Source organism: Danio aesculapii, chromosome 18, assembly GCF_903798145.1.
Source record: "Danio aesculapii chromosome 18, fDanAes4.1, whole genome shotgun sequence".
In the NCBI taxonomy this organism is placed as follows: Eukaryota; Metazoa; Chordata; class Actinopteri; order Cypriniformes; family Danionidae; genus Danio; species Danio aesculapii.
Window position 1 is genome coordinate 22,894,059 of NC_079452.1, and position 23,272 is coordinate 22,917,330.

General features: G+C 35.5%; 3 protein-coding genes across 4 annotated transcripts in view; 1 reads left to right on the forward strand and 2 right to left on the reverse strand.

Annotated features, from left to right (window-relative positions):
• Positions 1 to 3,313, reverse strand: part of cd276 (CD276 molecule) — an 88,171-nt gene extending 84,858 nt beyond the window's left edge. Inside the window, exon 1 of the mRNA XM_056477934.1 lies at positions 3,101 to 3,313. The gene's annotated coding sequence lies outside the window, so the exon portion shown is untranslated. The remainder of the gene's footprint in view (positions 1 to 3,100) is intronic.
• Positions 3,314 to 4,230: 917 nt separating this feature from the next.
• Positions 4,231 to 8,297, forward strand: ubl7b (ubiquitin-like 7b (bone marrow stromal cell-derived)). 2 transcript variants are annotated; one of them, XM_056477932.1, is made up of 11 exons: positions 4,231 to 4,304; positions 5,389 to 5,566; positions 5,773 to 5,892; positions 5,979 to 6,061; positions 6,153 to 6,237; positions 6,310 to 6,367; positions 6,551 to 6,681; positions 6,768 to 6,817; positions 7,210 to 7,377; positions 7,774 to 7,866; positions 8,085 to 8,297. In XM_056477932.1, the coding sequence occupies exons 2-11, from the start codon at positions 5,392 to 5,394 to the stop codon at positions 8,220 to 8,222; spliced, it is 1,101 nt and encodes a 366-aa protein (XP_056333907.1). In that variant the 5' UTR covers positions 4,231 to 4,304; positions 5,389 to 5,391; the 3' UTR covers positions 8,223 to 8,297. The 2 variants fall into 2 exon arrangements, with proteins under 2 accessions (XP_056333907.1, XP_056333908.1); XM_056477933.1 differs by having other exon boundaries at positions 8,088 to 8,297.
• Positions 8,298 to 12,032: 3,735 nt separating this feature from the next.
• Positions 12,033 to 23,272, reverse strand: part of LOC130245330 (SH2 domain-containing adapter protein F-like) — a 107,516-nt gene continuing 96,276 nt past the window's right edge. The window contains exon 7 of the mRNA XM_056477999.1: positions 12,033 to 15,351. Coding sequence (XP_056333974.1) covers positions 15,165 to 15,351 — 187 coding nt within the window. The 3' untranslated portion in view covers positions 12,033 to 15,164. The remainder of the gene's footprint in view (positions 15,352 to 23,272) is intronic.

Consider the following 23,272-nt stretch of genomic DNA (forward strand, 5'->3'; position numbering starts at 1 on the left):
CCGCACAAACCGACATGTTTGCTATTGCAACTGGACTCTTTTTGCAACCGGGAACCTGTGTGACGTCATGTGTGACGTAGGTTGGTAATTCCTCTATAGCGCATGTGTTTAGATTGTGGGGGAAACCGGAGCACCCGGAGGAAACCCACGCCAACACGGGGAGAACATGCTAACTCCACACGGAAACGCCAACTGATCCAGCCGGGACTCGAACCAGCAACCTTCTTGCTGTGACGCCACCGTGCAGCCTCTGTTTTATGTTCAATGCACTTAAATTTGTAAAAACAATTAAGCTAACTCTATTCCTTCATGTTGTGCGAACACAAACTGACTGTGTGAAACCCAGCCTTTTTCACAGTGTACCACTATTCTTCAAACCCACTAGAATTCATCTATTTAACAATAAGGTTTTAATAATTTCAAACAGCTCAGAATAAGTGTCGTGTTTTTATATAAATATATCTGTTTAGCTGAATGACGACAGAACATTCTCAACCACGTTTGTACATTTAAAACATTAAAATAGCCATTCCACAGATATTTAATAATCGCATTAAAAACACTTGTGTACATTTGATGGCTCGTTATTGACCAAAATAACCTTTTTACAAGCTCATTTGCTGGAGTTGAAAGCTTAAACTTTTAATTTTACAGCGACTTTTGTGCTGCTCTCAAGCTCAGAGTCTCTGATGTTAAAGAGTTTGTCTAGACCTGCAATAAATCTCTGATGTTTTACAGATGGAGTGTAATATAGCAGAGCTTCAGAGAGCTGGACATGAGATGCTGAATCAGCTGTGAATCTCATCATAACTACACTGTAAACAAATGATATGGAAAAAGTAACGACAACAAATGTTGTAATGTTAGTTTAAGTTATTTTAAGTTAAGTTAATCAGGTTTCAACATCATTTTTAAAGCTACACACAGTTTTACTTTACATTCTTCATGAAAACACATTATTTTTATGCTAATTAAACTTAAGTTATTTAGGTTTAAACTACATTCTAAAGCTATTAAATTTAACTTTACATTCATCACAACAACAATTATTCATGTTACTAATCAGGCCTTATTTGTCAGACATTTGTAAAGCTATACAAAGTTGAAATATTTATGTCATGACAACAAATTTTCGACCTCATTATTAATATCTATACAAAGACTTAATATTCATAGGCAGTTTAATGATATAAGTTGTAATGACTAGAAAAGTTCATTTGACTTAACTAAAAAAAAAAAAAAAAGAAAAGAAAAAACTTTAGGTCGTTTAATTCATAGCTAAACTGTAACCATAAACTTTAAACTATAAATTCTAACTGCAATTAGATGTAAACATTAAAATAGTATCAATAGTTAATATTATGAGGGATATATGTATTTAACACAACTATTTCCTTTCATTTAACTTTATCTTTATTATAACAAATTTACAGCACTTTACATTGTCTTTACATCTAAAAAAGTGTTTGATTTACAAACACATCTAATGTGTGAAAGAAATGTCTAAAACATCAACACCATCAGACTTTCTTTTTTTTTTTTTTTTGCATGTTGTTTTGTTCCACTTCTCAAGAATTGAAGTTTTATTTTTATTTGCAATCAGACATCAATAATATCATTTCAGAAAAGTATTCTTTGCAATTTCAGGAAATCATCTGTTGAGGTAAAGTTGGTTTCGCACATTGGGACTTAATAATATAATTTCAAAAAAAGTATTATTTGGATATTCTAAATGGGGAAATCATATTAGGGTTTTGATATAATGTCAGATTTAATAATAATATCATTTCCTTAAATTGCAAAGAATACTTTTCTGAAATTATATTATTATGTCTGAAGTTATATCAAAACCACAACATTGTTCACAGTAAATTTAAGTCATGATACCCCAAAACACAATTTTTTGAGATGCTGACAGATACATATGTGTGGCACATTGCTAAAAACAGGACGCATACATTTCGCTATTGAGTGAAAATAGGTAGGACTTTCTTTACATGTTTTCTTTTTTTATTGAATGTTTGAAAACCTTTAACAAATGTCATCAATCAAACAACAACAATCCAGGTGTTTTCAGTCATTTAGTCCAAGACAAGTCCCAATCCTTCATCAAAGTCCTTGTTCGTATTACCTTCAAGTTTGTTGATCCCTCGGTAGTCTCAGAATACATTTTCATTTCAATTTTAAAACTAGGAAAAAGGGTTTACACTTACAAAACTTGCTTTTGTGAATATGAAATATGGCCAACAATTTAGCAAGGTTTATGAAATAAGTACTACTTTTCACATTCATGGAAACCAAAGCCTTCACATAATCTTTTACAAAATCAAGAACATTACACCAAAATGTCATTGAATGAAGGCAATTGCAAAATAAATGTACAGAAGTTTCAGAATTCACTAAACAAAAAGAACAGTTGGTTTTCATATCATTCTTAAGCCTTTTAAGATTACACTTGTCTGGATAACATCTATGAATCTCTGAAAAAGTGGTAGCATATAGTTGAAAACAATGTAGAAACCAGGTCAAGTAGTCACTGAACGAATGTGCGAATATAAAACCAACTTTAACGTATGTCAATTTAAGAGTGCTGTCTCCGAGTGTCCGGCGGGTGTGGCGCTCCAGTCCAGACAAAAGAGCACAGGGTTCGGCTGGAGGAGAATTAAACCCCCTTATAATCTAACACCCGGGGTCAGTAAAACTGAGCCCGTCTATTCAGCAACCAGTGTCATAAAACACAAGCCAAATAAAACCCAAACCGTTAAAAAGCAGCTTTATTTCACTCTGAGAGGAACTTTACATCTCCGGTTCACTCATCCCGATCGACACCGGTTCATTGATTCGTTTTCTCCGCAGTTCATTCTGTTTTTCTAACATTGCGCTTTGACGATATAAACAGAAATGTGTGGAGTTTAACGTGAGGCGGTTATTGAGGAGTTTAAATGTGTGACGGTTATTTGTGGCAGTTATTGGGAGTTTAAATGTGTGGCGGTTAAGGAATTTAAATTTGTGACGTTTATTGAGGAGTTTAAAATTGTGGCAGTTATTGAGGAGTTTGAATGTGCGGCGGTTATTGGAGAGTTTTTTTTTTTTTACTCACCGCGGCGTCGCTGTATCAGCAGACCAGGGAGAAGGCACTCTCTGTGGACTCCGGCATTCCCGATCAGGCCTTCAGCTCCGGGGAACTCTCTGGAAGCTCATGTTTATCCGCAGAAATGATGATGATGAGGGAAACAGTGGCTGCTCGAGTCGAGGTGGTTTAATTTTTCCTCCGGTCGGAAAGTGAAATAATAAACCACTCCTATATCATTCCTGGTGACGTCAGCACTTCTGGAGCAGCTCAGCCAATCACTGCCGCTCTATAAATTTTAACAATAACGGTAATTAAAAGAAGAAAGAAAGAAAGTAAAAAAGAAAGAAAAGACATGGTCTATCTGCGTATTTTACAAAAGCAAAAACGTTAGTACAACCTATTATATTATTATAATATAAGATAAATTTGTATTGTTTTGTCTGTTTTTTGTACCTGGTGTCTGGAATAAAGAGAATAATAATATTTACATTATATTAACTGGCACATTTCAAAATATATGTCATGCAACAACAATAATAATAATAAAAAAATTTTGTTGTTATTATTAGCAATGTTATTATTGTTATTGGAGTTAAATAATAATATTAATAATAATAATAATAATAATAATAATAATAATAATAATAATAATAATAATAAAAATAATAAATTAATCAATGTAAATAACAGGAAAGGCTTCAAAGTATTATTTCTTGTTGCCAGCAGAGTGTTCCAAAGAGTTCCAAACTTTCCAAATAGTTCACAGCGAGGGCAAATGTCCATTTAGGTTTTTTTAAATAATGCTTTGGTTTTTGTATAACTATAAAACTACCCCCTGGTTTAAATTTCACTTCAATAAAACATTTAGAAAATATTGATATTAAGTTTCAATCAGGTTTCAGTGAATTTACAGGAAAAACTAGAAGTGTTCTCCCTGCAGTGCCCCCTGATACCCACTTGGGGTCGCAGAGCCATAAACATCTTTTTTTATTAATAATAATTTTCAAACATATACAATATAAATGATGTCATATCATATATACTAAAGCAAATTCAATTACACAAACATCACGCGACAGTATATAATGCGTGCGTCTGTATTTTTAAGACATGTTTGCAAGACTTTTATTTTCTCGGTCGGGGGAAACTGTGTATGACGTCACATCCCGCCATCAGCTGTTGACAAAACGCTGCCTCACCGACTGCTGGATGATCAAATCGTAATAAACCGGTAATATTTTCGTCCTTCTGTGTATTATTTAAACGTCACCGTGATCGGGAGTTCAGGTGTTGTGTCCGAAATCAATGACTGATCGATGTTAATCTGATAACCTTTTTATTTGTGCTTTAAGCTGCCCGTAAAACTGAAAGTGAGAGCAGGAACTCTGCTTCTTATACCAAAACAACACTGAACTCGCTCTTTACTAACAGTAATAATGATATTAGTGATGATACTTTCTGATAACAGTACACTAGCACAATTGTTTTTATTCACACTGTTTTGGTTAATTATGCAAAGGCGTCATTATCAAATTAAATAGGTTTACGATGTATGTTAGCATGTTTTGTTTGTTTACATTGTGTTTTATATGTGTTGTCTATATTTATTATGTATATTTTAGGGCTGTCAAAGGATTAATCGCATTTAAGATACTGTACATAAAATACAAATGCACATTTATGTATACTTTGTGTGTGTGTTATATATAAACAAGCAAATATATGAACTTTTAATTTGGATGCAATTAATCACGATTAATCTTTTAACAGCACTAGTAATTTTTGATTTTATGTGGACTTTAAATAAAGTAAATATGAGTAATAATGATAATATAATAATGAAAATACTTACTTAGTCCCAGGGTTGTTTATATGGAAGTTGATATTTAGCTGCACTACGTTGGTGTTTCGTAACATCTAATTTTTATGAGGTGGGTCCTTAGCCCAACAACCAACCTGGAGGACCAGAACATACACACATACACTACGGACAATTTAGCCTACCCAATTCCCCTATAGCGCATGTGTTTGGACTGTGGGGGAAACCGGAGCACCCAGAGGAAACCCACACTAACACGGGGAGAACATGCAAACTCCATACAGAAATGCCAACTGACCCAGCCGGGACTCGAACTAGCGACCTTCTTCCTGTGAGGCCACAGTGCTAACTACTGCACCCTCGTGCCGCCCATAATAATGAAAATAAGACTTTAAAATAGCCCTAAAAGTCTAAACTGAAGAGTGCATGAAGAAACACAGATCGTAGATGATTTTACATGAACAATAATTTGTTTGTTATTGTTTTTGTTCTGCAGAATATGGCGAGTTCAGCTTGGCATCTCTCTCTGAAAGTCAGCGACAAACCCAAAGCATTGTTCCAGTTTCCAGATCCTGAACCTGGAGATGCTCATCCAGGAGGATATCAGGTGTCCACGCTCAAACAGCTGATCTCAGTGCAGTTATCAGACTCTCTGCCCGACCCAGACCTCATCGGTCAGTTCTGATTACACCTAAAGAAACAAGGCTTTCTCCAGAATAAAAAATATAATTGTAAATACTGTGAAAAATGTCTTTGCTTTGGTAAACATCACTTGAGAAAACATTTAAAAAATATATATATATAAATATAAATGTTGTCTCAAACTGTATATTATGATATGAGATTTGTGTCTTACTAACATCATGCTCTTGTCTTGCAGATTTTGTGCACTGTGGCTGTGTGCTGAAGGATGATCTTACATTAGACTCTTACGGCATCAAGTCTGGATCAACTCTGCATATCATCAAGAAGACGTGGCCGGAGCCGGAGATCCAGCCTGGTATGTTAATAACTCATTTCTGATGAGCGATTCCTGCAGTATATGCTGTCTGTGATGGGTTTCTGCATGTTTCTCCTCTCTTTTAGAGCCCGTCAACAAATCTGCAGCCGCCAGAGAGTTCAGGATGCTTCAGGCCGCGATGCTCTCCAATGCAACATACAGAGAAGCGGTAACAAAGACATCGAATAAAAATTGTACATTTCAAAGCACTTCACGGGAGCTTTAATGAAGCAGTGCAGCACTTTCTCTTGTGTTTTCAGGTGTTTAAGATGCTGGCCAATAAAGAGTCACTGGACCAGATCATCGTGGCTTCTCCAGGCCTCAGTTCAGACCCGGTCGCTTTAGGTACACACACACACACATGCACACAATGGATTTAGGGAAGAGACATGTCTGATCAGCTGATTTGTTTTACAGCTGTGCTTCAGGATAAAGATCTGTTCGTTCAGTTCACAGACCCAAACCTGCTGGACACGTGAGTTTCTCTGAACACTATGAATCTTTGGCCTTATTTACACCTGGTATTGAAGTCCACATGAACCGAAAGCTGCAATCGCTTTTTGTTGTTGTTGTTTTTTTGTATTGTGCTGCAGTTCCTATAGAAATGTGTAATAGTAGGTGTGATTTATCAGTGATTGTGGTCTGTTTTCTCGGTCAGGTTGATCAGGTCTCACCCGTCGCTGGTGAACGCCATTATATTAATCCTGCATTCAGTGACCAGCAGCTCCGGTCAGTCCAGCAGCGGCTCCTCACGCAGCACAGCGGCCAGTTCATACAGCCAGATGCCTGGTAAACACATGCACAAACATGCAGAAAACACAGCGTATGATCACATTTACAGTGTCTGAACAAATGTGTGTGTGTGCATATGACAGGAGGATTTCTGTTTGAGGGCATGTCAGATGATGAAGACGATTTCCAGTCGGTATGATCTATTGTTATCATAACCTTTATTATTATTACTATTACTACTGTTATTAGTATTATTACTATTAAGATTGGTATTATTATTATTATTACTATTACTGCTATTATTATTTTTACTATTAAGATTGGTAGTATTATTATTAATATTAATATTACCGTTATTATCATTACTACTATTATTATTATTACTATTAAGATTGGTATTATTATTATTATTAGTAGTATAATAATATCAAATCAGTATCATTGAGTAAAAATGACTACATGGTATTGTGATATAAGATTTAGATCATGAGGTGATCAGGAGTTGTTGTTTATGATTGTTAGTGTACCTGTGTGTATGACTGTAACTGGATGTAATGCGGGATGCCGTGATGTTGTTTAATGCAGGCTGGACGCGGCGGCTTCTCGTGGCCCCTGAGACCGTCTGCGGGGTCCAGACCGGGGACTCTGGCTCACAGCGGAGCCGCGGGGCCTCGACCAATCACACAGAGCGAACTCACACACGCTCTCGCTTTAGCCAGCACACCTGAGGGCAGCGGCACTGCTCCAGCACAGGTCTGAAACACACACACACACACACACACACACACACACACACACACACACACACACACAGATATATATGCATACAGATATATAAACATAAATAGCACAGATTCACACATACACAAATATAAACACACACAACAACAATCAGACAAGCTATAATAACTATATTAACTCACACACGCAGGTTTGTTTCTCTGAATTATGGGGACATTGTATAGGTTTCTATTGTTTTTATACTGTATAAAACTGTATGTTGTATTTCCCCACCCTGACCCTAATATTCTCGTAATTCACCACTTCAAATACCTTTGACATAAGCATGTCATCATAAACATTTGTGTCCTGATATGTCACTAAAACACACCCACACACACACACATGTTCTCTCTCTGTGTTGTGCAGGACGGGTCTGCGACTGGAGCTCCAGTCAGCAGTGGTCTCTTCAGCCATGCTCTGCAGCAGGCACTACAGGCCTCTGGTGTGAGCTCAGTTCAGGTGACTACACATACACACACACACCATCACTAATGCAGAAAACACAACTCTTAACACAACTTATTAACCACTGGGAAGTCTGCAACTCACAGCAGGGGGCGCTGTTATGTGTCTTAAAGGCACAGTTCACCCAAAGACAAATGATGACAGAATTTACATTTTTGGGTGACCGTGCCTTTAAGTAATGCATGTATGTATGCATGTGTGTGCGTGTGCAGCAGGGCCGCTGGCAGCCACAGATGCAGCAGTTGAGGGATATGGGCATCCAGGATGAAGAAGTGGCTCTGCGTGCTCTGACCGCCACTAATGGAGATCTGCAGGCTGCGCTGGAGCTCATCTTTGCTGGAGGACTGTAGTCTGACACACAACACACACTTTAGTTTTACTAGACCGTTTTTTACTTTTGTCCTAAATAAAGCTTCATAGTAGGACTCTGGGTTTCAGTGATTTGTCCAGGATTACCTCTATAAGCCTTTCCAACACAATGGAAGCTGGTTAATAAGGAATGCATGGCTCTGTTGCTAAAATATCACTGGGACAAAATATAGAAGTTGTAACGGGTTTCAATTGGGCCATTGTTTTCCTTTAAGATCCTTCAAGGAACAATTTATTTTTGTTATTAGTGTAAAATAGATTTATCAATAAACAGAGGTGAAATATTGGCAGTAAAAACACAGCTTACAGCCAAAATGCACGATCACAAGAACTAATAAAGTGAATACATGAAGGAGATGAGGTTAACTCAGGCCACTGCGGTGATGTGAGGGAATGAGCAGCAGGTGGCGCTGTGAGACAGTTTAATAACACTGAGTCAGTGCTGAGATTCACACTGCTCAAGAGAAACACCATCCATGGGCAAAATTGATTTAAACTAACCCTGATCATCAGTAATAACAACTAATATATCAGTAAAGAATTGTGTTTTTAGATAAACATCAAAGGTTGCATGAGTTCATTATTGTTATTACTATTTTTTATTGATAATTTGATCATAACCATCTTTATTAATATCAGCTGTCTATAGCTACCTATTACTGTTATTATATTTTAACTACTGTTAGTATTAATATTACTACTACTATCATCATTATCATTAATATTGGTATTGCTATAATTATTATCATCTTTATTATTAGATGCCTGTAACTTCCTATTATTTTTAAACATTTTATATCATTATTATTAGTAGTATTAATAGTATTATAATTACTGTTACTATTCTTATCATTAATATTATGGTTGATATCCATGACCGTTTTGTATAGCTTTTAAAGTAATCTGGAGACACACATACACACTTACCTGTGGGCAGTTTCCTGAAGCTGTGTGTGTTTAGATCTGCTCCACTGATGCTGTAAAGACAGACAGACAGACCTCAGATCAATAAACAGGATGAACTGACTCTCTCTCTCTCTCACACACACACACACACACACACATCAACCCATTCTGAAGACACATAAACTGTCTCTCTTAACACACACTCTCTCTCTCACTCACACACACACACACACATCCCTCGTTCGTTGCGTCTGAATGCGTTTCAGTTCATGAACACAAATACCAAAGGAGATCAAAAGAAACATTACATAACACACATGCATTGTATCCTCAGGAGAGTTGCTATGGAGACCATTTCCCACAACATCACACCTGACACAGGACTCTTCACCATAATGTGACCATTTGCTGAAATAAACATTATTAAAGAGTGAAAAACTGCAAAAAAAACTTGGAAAAGCATAAATCAGGCATAATGTTCTGTAGCGTTGTGTTACCATAGCAACTGTAGAATCACCACAACTTAATTACTGTAGCAGTTGTGTTACCATAGCAACTGTAGAATCCCCACAACTGCTCAATACCTGTAGTTGTGTTACCATAGCAACTGTAGAATCACCAAAACAATTACTGTAGATATCATGTAACCATAGCAACAGTAGAACCACAAAAACAATTAATTACTGTAGTTCTCATGTTACCATAGCAACTGTAGAATCACCACAACAGATCAATAGCTGTAGTTGTGTTACCATAGCAACTGTAGAATCACCACAACTGATCAACAGCTGTAGTTGGTTACCATAGCAACTGTAGAATCACAAAAACAATTAATTACTGTAGTTCTCATGTTGCCATAGCAACTGTAGAATCACCACAACAAATCAATCACTGTTGTTGTCGTGTTACCATAGCAACTGTAGAATCACCACATTAGATTAATTACTGTAGTTGTTGTTCCCATAGCAACTGTAGAATCACCACAACAGATCACTTACTGCAGTTGTTGTTCCCATAGCAACTGTTGACTCCACACAACAGATCAATTACTGTAGTTGTCGTCTTACCATAGTGACTGTACAATCGTCACAACAGATTAATTCAAGTTCTTCACTAGACTGTGGTTTTAAAGCACTGGAGTATTTACTATAACTGCTATATTATTTATTGTTCTAGTAAAACAGAAACTCTTTTCTTTCCACATAATGACTGTTTTCCACCCAGACAGGCTGAACTAGAAAGGTGAGCAGAACTTCCTGTGCAACCGATTGTGTTTAATAATCCGTTAATGGATGAATTGGCTTTCACAATACTGTTCTGTTTTGATATTTCGCAATGGTTGGTGATGAACTTATTTCCTCAGCTCATGTCATTCAGGTCTCGCACAAACTCTACTGGAGAACTCTATTGTTACTGTCACACTTGAGTTACTCTGATAATGTCCAGCTTGAAGAAGCAGCAGCAGCTTCTCTATTTACATTCACAGACGGTGACAAAACACCTTCAGTAAAAGAGCAGCGGCCCTTATAAAACACACTCGGGAATGTGTGTGTGTATCATTAATCCTGAAGACGAGACGTGAACAACACAGAGAAAACATGCATGAAAAGCCCCACACATACTAAGGAAAAAATGTAAAAACACCAACAAACCTGACAGGAAATGTTGCTGTGGAGAAAGAATGACAGGGTGTTTATATTGATCATTTTACAATAAAATAAAATGAAATAAAATTCAATGAAATAAACAAAACAAAATAAAAAATAATAAAATGGAAGGAAATAAGCGAAACAATATAAAAAAATATAAATAAATAAAAGAAAATAAATAGAAATAAAATCAACGAAACAAAAAATAAAAGGAAAGGAAATAAACGAAACAAAATAATAAATAAATAAATAAAATAAATGAAACAAAACAAAATAAAAAAAATGAAATAAAAAATAATAAATAAAACAAAAGGAAATAAACAAAACAAAATGAAAAAATAATAAATAAATAAAATAAAATGAAAGGAAAGGAAATAAACGAAACAAAATAAAAAATAATAAATAAAAAATAAATAAAACAAAAGGAAATAAACAAAACAAAATAAAAAAATAATAAATAAATAAAATAAAATGAAATGAAAGGAAATAAATGAAACAAAATAAAAAAAATAAATTAATAAAATAAAATAAACGAAACAAAATAAAAAGTAATAAGTAAATAAAATAAAATGAAATGAAAGGAAATAAACGAAACAAAATAAAAAAAATTAATTAATAAAATAAAATAAACGAAACAAAATAAAAAGTAATAAGTAAATAAAATAAAATGAAATGAAAGGAAATAAACGAAACAAAATAAAAAAAATTAATTAATAAAATAAAATAAACGAAACAAAATAAAAAGTAATAAGTAAATAAAATAAAATGAAAGGAAATAAACGAAACAAAATAAAAAAAATAAATTAATAAAATAAAATAAACGAAACAAAATAAAAAAAATAAATTAATAAAATAAAATAAACGAAACAAAATAAAAAAAATAAATTAATAAAATAAAATAAACGAAACAAAATAAAAAGTAATAAGTAAATAAAATAAAATGAAATGAAAGGAAATAAACGAAACAAAATAAAAATAATAAATAAATAAAATAAAATGAAATAAAATCCTCATTTCAAGAACATCTGGAACTTTGACTGGGGGTTAGAAACATCGAGCTGTGAAAATGACCAACTCAGATGTTGGACAAACAATTTAACCTGGTTTAGTCTAATCCTGTAGAGCATCAGGAAAACATTTACTGTCTTAAAGAAAGAGATAAAATACAAAAATAAAAAGGAGAAAGAGAAGAAAATGAAGGAAATAAATAACCATATTAATACACTGCAGGCCTGGTTAAGTTAGACCCATAAACTTTATTCATCATAATCTCAAATCCTCTACATCCCCAAACAATACATTCAGTATTTACATCTGGCGAGAGGTTCTGTACAGATGCTGATGCACACGTCAAATAAATCAACACACACACACACGCGCACGCACGCACACACACACACACATACGCACACACACACACATTTCTTTATCTTTGACGGGTTTCACAGACTCATCTTCCACCAGTGAATGACCTGTGCTCCTGCTGTCAGAGATTACACACACACACACACACACACACACACACACACACACACACACACACACACACACACACACACACGAACAACATGAAGATAAAGAGTGGCTGGATGACAGAAGAAAGAGGAAAACCACAGGTCACAGCGGAGGTCAAGGAGGATCTGCCGTCTGATTGGCTGAACTGCTCTAAAGGGTTTCCATGGCAAACAGCCTCCAATCAGAGTATCAGTTTACAATCACAAAGCAACATAAGGTCAGATGTATGAACATCACACACACACACACACAAATACAGAGATGCGCACACACATACAAACATACACACAGATGCACACAGACACTCAGACACATGTATCACACACACACTTGCTCAAATGCGCACACACACGCACTCAAGCTCACACACACACACACACACACACACACACACACACACACACACACACACTTGCAAAGCAATATAAGGTCAAATATATCAGTATCACACACACACACATACACACACACACACACACACACACACACACACTGGCCGGAAACAAGTCTCAGTCAGACTAAATCATTAGCATAGCATCATCATCATTATTATTATTGTCACTGATATTATTTTCTCCATAATAAATTACAGTCAGAGAGAGTGAAGAGAGCCGGTGCTGGACTCCTCATCCGCGCTCTGCTTCTCTTTAATCCATGCATGTACAGTATAAGGCATAAACCACAGGACAGCACGCTGTAAAACACACTCACAGAAGCGTCTGATAGCGTCCAGCTAAACAACAAGCATCTCCTAAAGCGAAAGGCTAAATCTGGAGGAAACGTGAGTCTGCAGAACGGGACAGAAACACACACACACACACACACACACACAGATAAATCTGCAGCGTCACTGTACCTTACAGGTCGGCGGATGATGGAGGAATGAAAGTGATTTTCTGAGGTAGACAATACAGGCGTATTTCATTCTCCAGATCGTCCTCAGCTCTCCTCCACAATAAAGTGACTCTTATTTTATTCTCAATCTAAAGGTCCTCGCTGTAGAATCATGATCTGCATAGCGGCCCAGTACAAGTACACTTAAGAGGCGGCATCCATCTCTCCTACTCGCTTTAGTACTGATTTTAGGGGACTACATGAAATCTGTGGCCTAACATCTGGAAAACATCCCAATGATATTTCAGTCTTAATTACACATGTGACTTTCTCTCTATTATCTGAGCATCGAAAATACTACAGTAACTTATAGTAAATACTATAGTACTTTTGAACCACACTAGAGTAAATTGTGTTGTACTGTATAAATTATAGCATCTACAACTCTATTAATGAATGTTCCAGCATACTATAGTCACTGATAAACTGTACTTTAGTTTTTACTACAGTAAACTGTGGTGTATTGTAGTATAATATACCCTATACTTGTAGAAAACTACAGCATTGGCTCATTTGTTTACATTACTGTAGTTGTTGTGTTACTATAGCAACTGTCGAATCACCACAGCAGATCAATTACTATTGTTGTTGTGTTACCATAGCAACTGTAGAATCACCACAACAGATCAATTACTATAGTTGTTGTGTTACCATAGCAACTGTAGAATAATCATAACATATCAATTACTGTAGTTGCTGTGTTACCATAGAAACTGTAGAATCAACACAGCAGATCAATTACTGTAGTTGTTGTGTTACCATAGCAACTGTAGAATCACCACAACAGATCAATTACTATAGTTGTTGTGTTACCATAGCAGCTGTAGAATCACCACAACAGATCAAATACTATAGTTGCTGTTACCATAGGAACTGTAGAATCACCACAGTTGATCAATTAATATAGTTGCTGTGTTACCATAGCAACTGTGGAATCTCCACAACAGATCAATTACTGTAGTTGTTGTGTTACCATAGCAACTGTAGAATCACCACAACAGATCAATTACTGTAGTTGTTGTGTTACCATAGAAACTGTGGAATCACCACAACAGATCAATTACTGTTGTTGTTGTGTTACCATAGCAACTGTGGAATCACCACAACCTAACAATTACTATTGTTGCTGTGTTACCATAGCAACTATACAATCACAACAACAGATCAATTACTATTGTTGCTGTGTTACCATAGCAACTATAGAATGACAACAACAGATTAATAACTATAGTTGCTGTTACCAAAGCATCTGCAGAATTGCCACAACAGATCACTTACTATAGTTGCTCTGTTACCATAGCAACCATAGAATGAACACAACTAATTAATTAATTATAAGTGCTGATTAACTAATAAGTGATTTCCACTCAAAAAGGCAGGGCTGATTTTTTTCAAATAGATTTAAATTATACATTATTTTAACCAAACAGTGGTGTTTGTGCATATTTGACCCAACATTGGGTTACAATAACCCAGCTTTTTTATTAGAGTGTACTATAGTATGGTTCAGAAGCACTACAGTATTTCCTATAAATGACTACAGTATTTGTGTTCTTCACGTGGGTCAGTCTTATTCAGTCTCTGAATATGGTTTTGTCTGTATCATCTGCAATAGTTGATGTTTAATGGTTCATATCTTACACTATGGTATGTTTAGACAACAGTATCCTCACAGAAAGTCCCGTTCTGCTAATTAAAAGCAAGATTCAGTGTCTTTGTTTCATATCAACAGTGTTCCAGAAGTCAATAAATGGTTGATAAATCAGTATAAACACCACACTAGAGTTCTGAGCAGTTGGTTTGTAGGAGCGCTGAATCAAACCACTGATAAAGTCTACAACGCTGATCTGGAGTCAGTAGCTCTGCTTGAGATGAAAATGAGTCTTCTTGAAGGATCTCAGTAGCACTTTAGTTTCTGGATGGTTGAATAAACGCTGAATAATAGTTTCTCAGCATGGGTTATAGTGTCCTTATGGCCACGGGGTACAGCAGGGACATGTGCTCGGCTCCTTTAATGGGTAGTTTGCGGCTGGAGTAATAGTGGATGATCTCAGGAACGCTGTCAAACAGGCAGCTGTTTTGACCCAGCACATACTTATTGTCTTTGGTCCGTGAGAGTTTCATATGCATGAAGCCCTGGCTGCTCCTGCACAGAGAGAAAGAGAGATTTAGGGTTATTGAAGAAGAGAGAGACAGAGAGAGAGAGGGAGAGAGACAGTAACCTTTCTTTTGGTGTACAAGTTTATTTATTTATTTATTTATTTATTTGGATATTAGGATTATAATTATTATTATAAGCAATAATAATTGATGCTTTTATTTATTTTAAATTCTTTTATTATTTATTTATTTATTTGTTTATTTATTTATTACATCATCATGTTTATTTATTTATTTAATTATTTATTTATTTATTACATCATCATGTTTATTTATTTATTTAATTATTTATTTATTTATTACATCATCATGTTTATTTATTTATTTAATTATTTATTTATTTATTACCATCATAAGTAAGATCATTTATTTTATGATGTACTTTTGTGCAAGTTTTTATTTATTTATTTATTTATTTATTTATTTATTTATTTATTTATTTATTTATTACCATCATCATGTTTATTTATTTATTTATTTATTTATACCATCATCATGTTTATTTATTTATTTATTTATTTATTCATTTATTTATTTATTTATTTATTTATTTATACCATCATTATGTTTATTTATTTATTTATTTATTTATTTATTTATTTATTTATTTATTTATACCATCATTATGTTTATTTATTTATTTATTTATTTACTTATTTATATCATCATTATGTTTGTTTATTTATTTATTTATTTATTTATTTATTTATTTATACCATCATCATGTTTATTTATTTATTTATTTATTTAATTAAATATATTAAATATTTTCCTGTTACTTAAAAGAGAAACTGAAGCAAAATCATTTCATATATGTGGGGATGTAATTCATTAATTAATACCATCATTATGTTGATTTATTAATTTAATAAAAAACACTAAATATTTTCTTGTTACTTGAATAATTTCTTCTTATATGCTGTGATGTTATTTATTTGGATATTATGTGTACTATATACTTATTATTATTACTTTGGCATCACTGCAATAAAGCAACTTGAACTTGACCTTTGAGAGGTTAATAAAGAAAACAATGTTTGATTAGTTTGTCAGACAGCGGCTCTCATTGGCAAGCGCATCACGTGTGTGTGTGTGTGTGTGTGTGTGTGTGTGTGTGTGTGTAGCAGGAGATGCACAGCTTTAATGAGCGCCGCTGTACAGCCTTTTAAATGTTCTCTCAACGGGACACTGAATGCAAAGCAAATTAAAAGCCAAGGACAGAGAGAACCTGCACACCTGACACAACCTGTGGGAACGAAAGTCTGATTATACTGCTGTGCAATATTATTAACTGAACTGAACTTCAACACTGAAAACTGAACTGACACTGTTTCAATTTACTATAATCTTCTATGTGAAGCTGCTTTGACTCAATCAACATGGTAAAAGCGCTAGATAAATAAAGATGAATTACGCTATGGAGGAAAAGACTGTGTGCTTGTCTTGAGAATGCTGGATATTACTTATAGAGATTTAAGACTTTTAGACAAAAACCTAAAAAGATATTTGTATATAATAAACACAGACATTTCCCAGAGAGGGGTTGCAGCTGGAAGGGCATCCGCTGCGTAAAACATATGCTGGATAAGTTGCTGGTTCATTCCACTGTGGTGACCCCAGATTAATAAAGGGACTAAGCTGAAAAGAAAATGAATGAATGAATGAATAAACACACACACACACACACACACACACACACACACACACACAGACACACACACACACACACACACACAGAAACACCCAGAACACAGCCACAAATTATATTATGAAACTTCAGAAAATGGAAAAGCAAATGAAAATAAAATAAAAAAAATTAAAAAGTAAAATAAAAATGTAAATAAAAATACAAAAAGAAAAAAGCAATGTAAAAGCTAAATAATAATAATAGTAAGCATTATTATTAGTATTATTATTATTTAATTGAGGAAACGATACAATTTAGAAACAAAAAGCGTCAAAAAAATGGAAAAATAAGTAAAAATCTAAAGAAAATAAAAAATAACTGAACGTAAAGTAAAAAAAATGTAAATTAAAAATATAAAAATAAAAAATATATAAATATATTACAATTATTTATGTTAATATAATTAATTATTAATAATAATATGTAATATTAATTATTTAATTGAAGCAAAGCTGTAAGTTAGAAAAAAGATACCAATAAAAAACAAAACATAAAATGCCTCATATTGTGCATTAAAAATATATTCTCTACACAAAATAAATAAATTAATAAAAATATGAACATATATATATGACAGTCCATCAGTCAGCGAGCCCATCTCCTGTAAGAATATCCTTCAGTCAGAGTGATTATCATTAAATATAAATCATCTCCTGCATTACTGCTCTGTGTGTGACGAGCTGCTGTCATTAACGGCTCTTCATCATCATTACAGAGATGAGAAACCCGAGATCTGCTTCAGCACACACAAAACCTCTGCTAAAAGCATCTAAAAGCTGAAGCGTTGGTCATCAATCCCTGATCTGTGGTCAGCTCATCTCTATAATAACAGAGCACTTCTGTTCTGCGGCTGATGAAGTGCACTGTGATGCTCACTATCCTGACTGGTCAAATGGTTCTACTCTGATCTGATTGGTCAAATGGTTCTACTCTGCTCTGACAGGCCAGATTTTAGTGTATTGTTATTGGTCAGATTGCCCTACTCTGCTCTGATTGGTCAAATGCTTTTACTCTGCTCTGATTGGTCAGATTGTTCTACTCTATTCTGGTTAGTCAAATGGTTCTACTCTGTTCTGATTGGTCAGCTCACTCAATGTGTTGTGATTGGTCAGATGGCCCTACTCTACTCTGATTGGTCAAATGGTTCTACTCTGCTCTGACTGGCCAGATTTCAGTGTGCTGTTATTGGTCAGATAGTCCTCCTCTGCTCTTATTGGCCAAATGCTTTTACTCTGCTCTGACTGATCATATAGCTGTGCTCTGATTGGCTTTTTCCTCTGTTTTTGTTAGTTGGTTCTCTGTGCTCTAATTGGTCAGATTTCTAAGTGCGTTGTGATTGGTCAGGTGGCCCTACTCTGCTTCGATTGGTCAGATAGTTGTGTTCTGATTTGTCTGATGACTCAGCGTCTTGTGATTGGTCAGATTCTGCTCCAATTGGTCAGTTGTTTCTACTCCTCTCTGATTGGTCAGATCTCTTAGTATGCTTTGATTGGTCAGATGGCACTACTTTGCTCTGATTGGTCAGATAGCCTTCCTTTACTCTAATTGGTTATACAGCTGTTCTCTGATTGGTCAGATGCTTATACTCTGCTCTAATTGGTCAGATAAGTGAGCTCTGATTGGTCTGAAAGCATAAATTCTGATTGGTCTGAAACCTCTCTTCTAATCTGATGGCTGTTCTCTGATTTGTCAGATGGATCAGCGTTTTGTGATTGGTCAGGTGACAATAGTCTGCTCTGATTGGTCATAAACCCCAACACTCATTAGCATACCGGAATTTCAGCTCTGCACTTGTAAACAATGTTTTGCAGAGATTTCACAACCAGCCACATCACATGCATCACGATCAGGTTTGGTTTTCAGCTCTTCATCAAAACGATAATAGAGCGGGTCTTTCAGGCATCACAGAGGACACCCTCGTCATCACGGCCACTCCATTATTCTCTTTAACACAAGGATTCATTCACCTCATAGATCTGAGAGGTTTATTGTGCTTCACGAGGACGCCTGTCTGTTCACTGTTACTGTAGAGAATCTGCAAATCTGAATATCCGTCAAGTGTTTGACTCATTAGCTGCATAGAGTCAAGTGTTCAACTGCTGTCATCTTTAAAAGGGTTCAATAGGAGTTAAGAAGTATTGACGGCAGCGCTGACATGCTGTCGATAAACACACAACATCATTTTGACTCGGCTGTCGGCTTGTGGAAACAAATAAAAATATCCACTTCAGTCCCCGAGGGCTTAAATACAGAAAGGTGCAACTATTTTAATATTAAAGGGATATTTCACCCAAAAATGAAGATTCTGTCATCATTTAATCTTGTTACAAACCTGTAGAATTTACTTTTTTTACTGTTAAACATAATATATACACCAGTCGTCTTTTATTCCCCCGAAATATTCACTTTAATGCATCTGATATGTTTAATGAGCTGTAATTAAAAAAAAAAAAATCAAGATTATATAAATACACAACAAGATGTTCCCAGTTAAAATGCAGACGAAAATAAACATATATATATATGTATATATATATATATACACTGGTGACATGGTGGCTCAGTGGTTAGCACTATCGCCTCACAGCAAGAAGGTCGCTGGTTCGAGTCCCGGCTGGGTCAGTTGGTATTTCTGTGTGGAGTTTGCATGTTCTCCCCGTGTTGGTGTGGGTTTCCTCCGGGTGCTCCGGTTTCCCCCACAGTCCAAACACATGCGCTATAGGGGAATTGATACACTAAATTGGCCATAGTGTACGAGTGTGTGTGTGTGAATGAGTGTGTATGGGTGTTTCCCAGTACTAGGTTGCAGCTGGAAGGGCATCCCCTGTGTTAAACATATGCTGGATAAGTTGGCAGTTCATTCCGCTGTGGCGACTACTGATGATTAAACAAATTGATTGGTGAATATCTAAATACTTTTGCATATATGAGTGGCTATTTGTAAACGTTGAGATGATTCATTCAAGTGACTGATTCATTCAGGAATGAAGTAAATGACTCTTATGAACAGATCATTGAATCATCGGTTCATTCAAAGCAGATTCCATCTTAAAGAAACACCACTGTGTTGATTAGAGAAACAAATATAATATTTTCTGTCAAAATAGACTAAAACAGACACATTATTATTATTATTATTATTATTATTATTATTATTATTATTATTATTATTATAGTATAACAATATCAACCTACTTACTGAACTTTTGTACCACACGTTTTTAAATAAGTATCACATTTGCACATGCACATGCACTATAATAAAACAAGCGCTTAGATGATATTATCACATAAATAAATCCCATTTACATATTTCTCATTTACATATTCCATATTTTATATGTTCAGGTCATATAACTGCATTCTTATAGGCTAGAACGTTAATATGGATCTGAAATGGCTGCATTAACAATATTAGCAATATTTGATCATTCATTCATTCATTCATTCATTCATTTTCTTTTCGGCTTAGTCCCTTTATTAATCAGGGGTCGCCACAGTGGAATGAACCGCCAACTCATCCAGCATATGTTTTACGCAACGGATGCCCTTCTAATTGCAACCTATCGCTGGGAAACACCCATGCACAGTCAATCACACTCATACACAATGGCCAATTTAGCTTACCCAATTCCCCTATAGCGCATGTGTTTGGACTGTGGGGGAAACCAGAGCACTCGGAGGAAACCCACTTGATCACGGGGAGAACATGCAAACTCCACACAGAAACACCAACTGACCCAGCCGAGGCTCAAACCAGCAACCTTCTTGCTGTGAGGAGATCGTGCTACCCACTGCGCTCTCACGTTGCCCATTAGCAATATTAAAATAAAAATATGACTTTTATATAATAATATTGCTAATATTTGTAATGCAGCCACTTCAGACCTATATTAACTTCCTGGTGTGAATGCAGTTATATAACCTGAACATTTAAATATTTAATATGCAAATGAGCAATATGTAAATGTCTGATATTTATATTATAAGTAATATCTTGTAATAAGTAATATTATTATTAAAACATTACTTTATATATTATATTGTGGGCGACTCAGTGGTGCAGTGGGTAGCGCTGTCGCCTCACAGCACGAAGGTCGCTGGTTCGAGCCTCAGCTGGGTGAGTTGTACAGGTGAATTGGGTAAGCTGGCTGTAGTGTATGTGTGTGAATGAGTGTGTATGGGTGTTTCACAGTAATGGGTTGCAGCTGGAAGGGCATCCGCTGTGTAAAACATAACCTGGATAAGTTGGTGGTTCATTCCACTGTGGCGAATAAAGTGACTGAGCCCAAAAGAAAATGAATGAATGAATATTCTATTGTATATTACACATTATTTTATTTTTATAGCTCTACATTTTTGCACATTTCTATACGTTTATTTTATGTGTTAACAGACAGAATTTTCCTCATAGCCCGCACTTGGTTTCACCTGGTAGATTTCTTTAACTTACAGCCTTCATTAATGCGCAGAGCTGATGTTAATTAAAGCTGAGGAGATTGATGCACCCATACTCTGAGGAAGCTGATAAACCTGCTGCTGGTTTTATGGTACATCAGATGAGCAGAAACTGCAGATGAGCTCCGGCGTTATCATGTCTTTAAACTACAAGCCCAAAAGAGTGTATTTCAGCAGTGACCTGTTCTCCGGTTCCTCACAGCGCTCGTGGTCCTGCTGCCGATGTGCATTAGGGCAGCGCTAATTCATAAACTTTTACTCTCCCTCCATTCAGAGGAGATTTATTTCACTCCCTTCAGCCGTTCTGTGTCTTTCTCCGTCCATAAAGCAGGTCAGCGATAAAAACCTCTTTGCCTTTTAAGACCTTTAAGAGACTCGACTCGTTCATATCACTTACTGCCCGCTCGGAGCCACAAATCAGATTGAGAAAAATCGCTCCGCTGCATGTGAGCAAAACACTCTGACAGCACTATTGCACTCAAATAGACAATACTGGTGCATGCTTTTGGTCATTAGCATATTTGGACATATTAATGATAATTCTGTGGTGAAACAAATACTGTATACTAACAAAAAGCAGGTTTTATTATATATATTTAAGATATGAATTAATATTATTATTAAATTCAAAATCAGCTTGACATTTTTAAAGAGTGTATTTATTTTAAGCAGTAAACAATGCTGTTGATAATGATATGCTAATAACACTGTTTTAAACAATGTACTGAATACATTTAAGTGAATCAGTGCATTAGAGTTACTGAATCAGAGCATCAAGTGAATCAGTGCATCAGAGAATCACTGAATCAGAGCATCAAGTGAATCAGTGCATCAGAGAATCACTGAATCAGAGCATCAAGTAAATCAGTGCATCAGAGAATCATTGCATTAGAGCATCAAGTGAATCAGTGCGTCAGAGAATCACAGCATCAAGTGAATCAGTGCGTCAGAGAATCACTGCATTAGAGCATCAAGTGATTCAGTGCTTCAGAGAATCAGTGCATTAGAGCATCAAGTGATTCAGTGCTTCAGAGAATCAGTGCATTAGAGCATCAAGTGATCCAGTGCATCAGAGAATCACAGCATCAAGTGATTCAGTGCACCAGAGAATCAGTGCATTAGAGCATCAAGTGAATCAGTGCATCTGAGAATCAGTGCATTAGATTATCAAGTGATTCAGTGCATCAGAGAATCAGTGCATTAGAGCATCAAGTGATTCAGTGCATCAGAGAATCAATGCATTAGAGCATCAAGTGATCCAGTGCATCAGAGAATCACAGCATCAAGTGATTAAGTGTACCAGAGAATCAGTGCATTAGAGTATCGAGTGATTCAGTGCATCAGAGAATCAGTGCATTAGAGCATCAAGTGATTCAGTGCATCAGAGAACCAGTGCATTAGAGCATTAAGGGATTCAGTGCATCAGAGAATCAGTGCATTAGAGCATCAAGTGATCCAGTGCATCAGAGAATCACTGAATCATAGCATCAAGTGATTCAGTGCATCAGAGAATCAGTGCATTAGAGCATCAAGTAAATCAATGCATCAAAAAATCAAATGAATCAGTTCATCGGAAAATCAATGCATCTGTGAATCTGAGCATCAAGTGAATCAGGGCATCAGAGAATCATTGAATCACAGTATCCAGTGAATCAGAGCCTCAAGTGAATCAATACAGCAGAAAATCAAGTGAGTCAGTGCATCAGAGAATCTGAGCATCAAATGAATCAGTACATCAGAAAATCAGAGCATCAAAGAATCG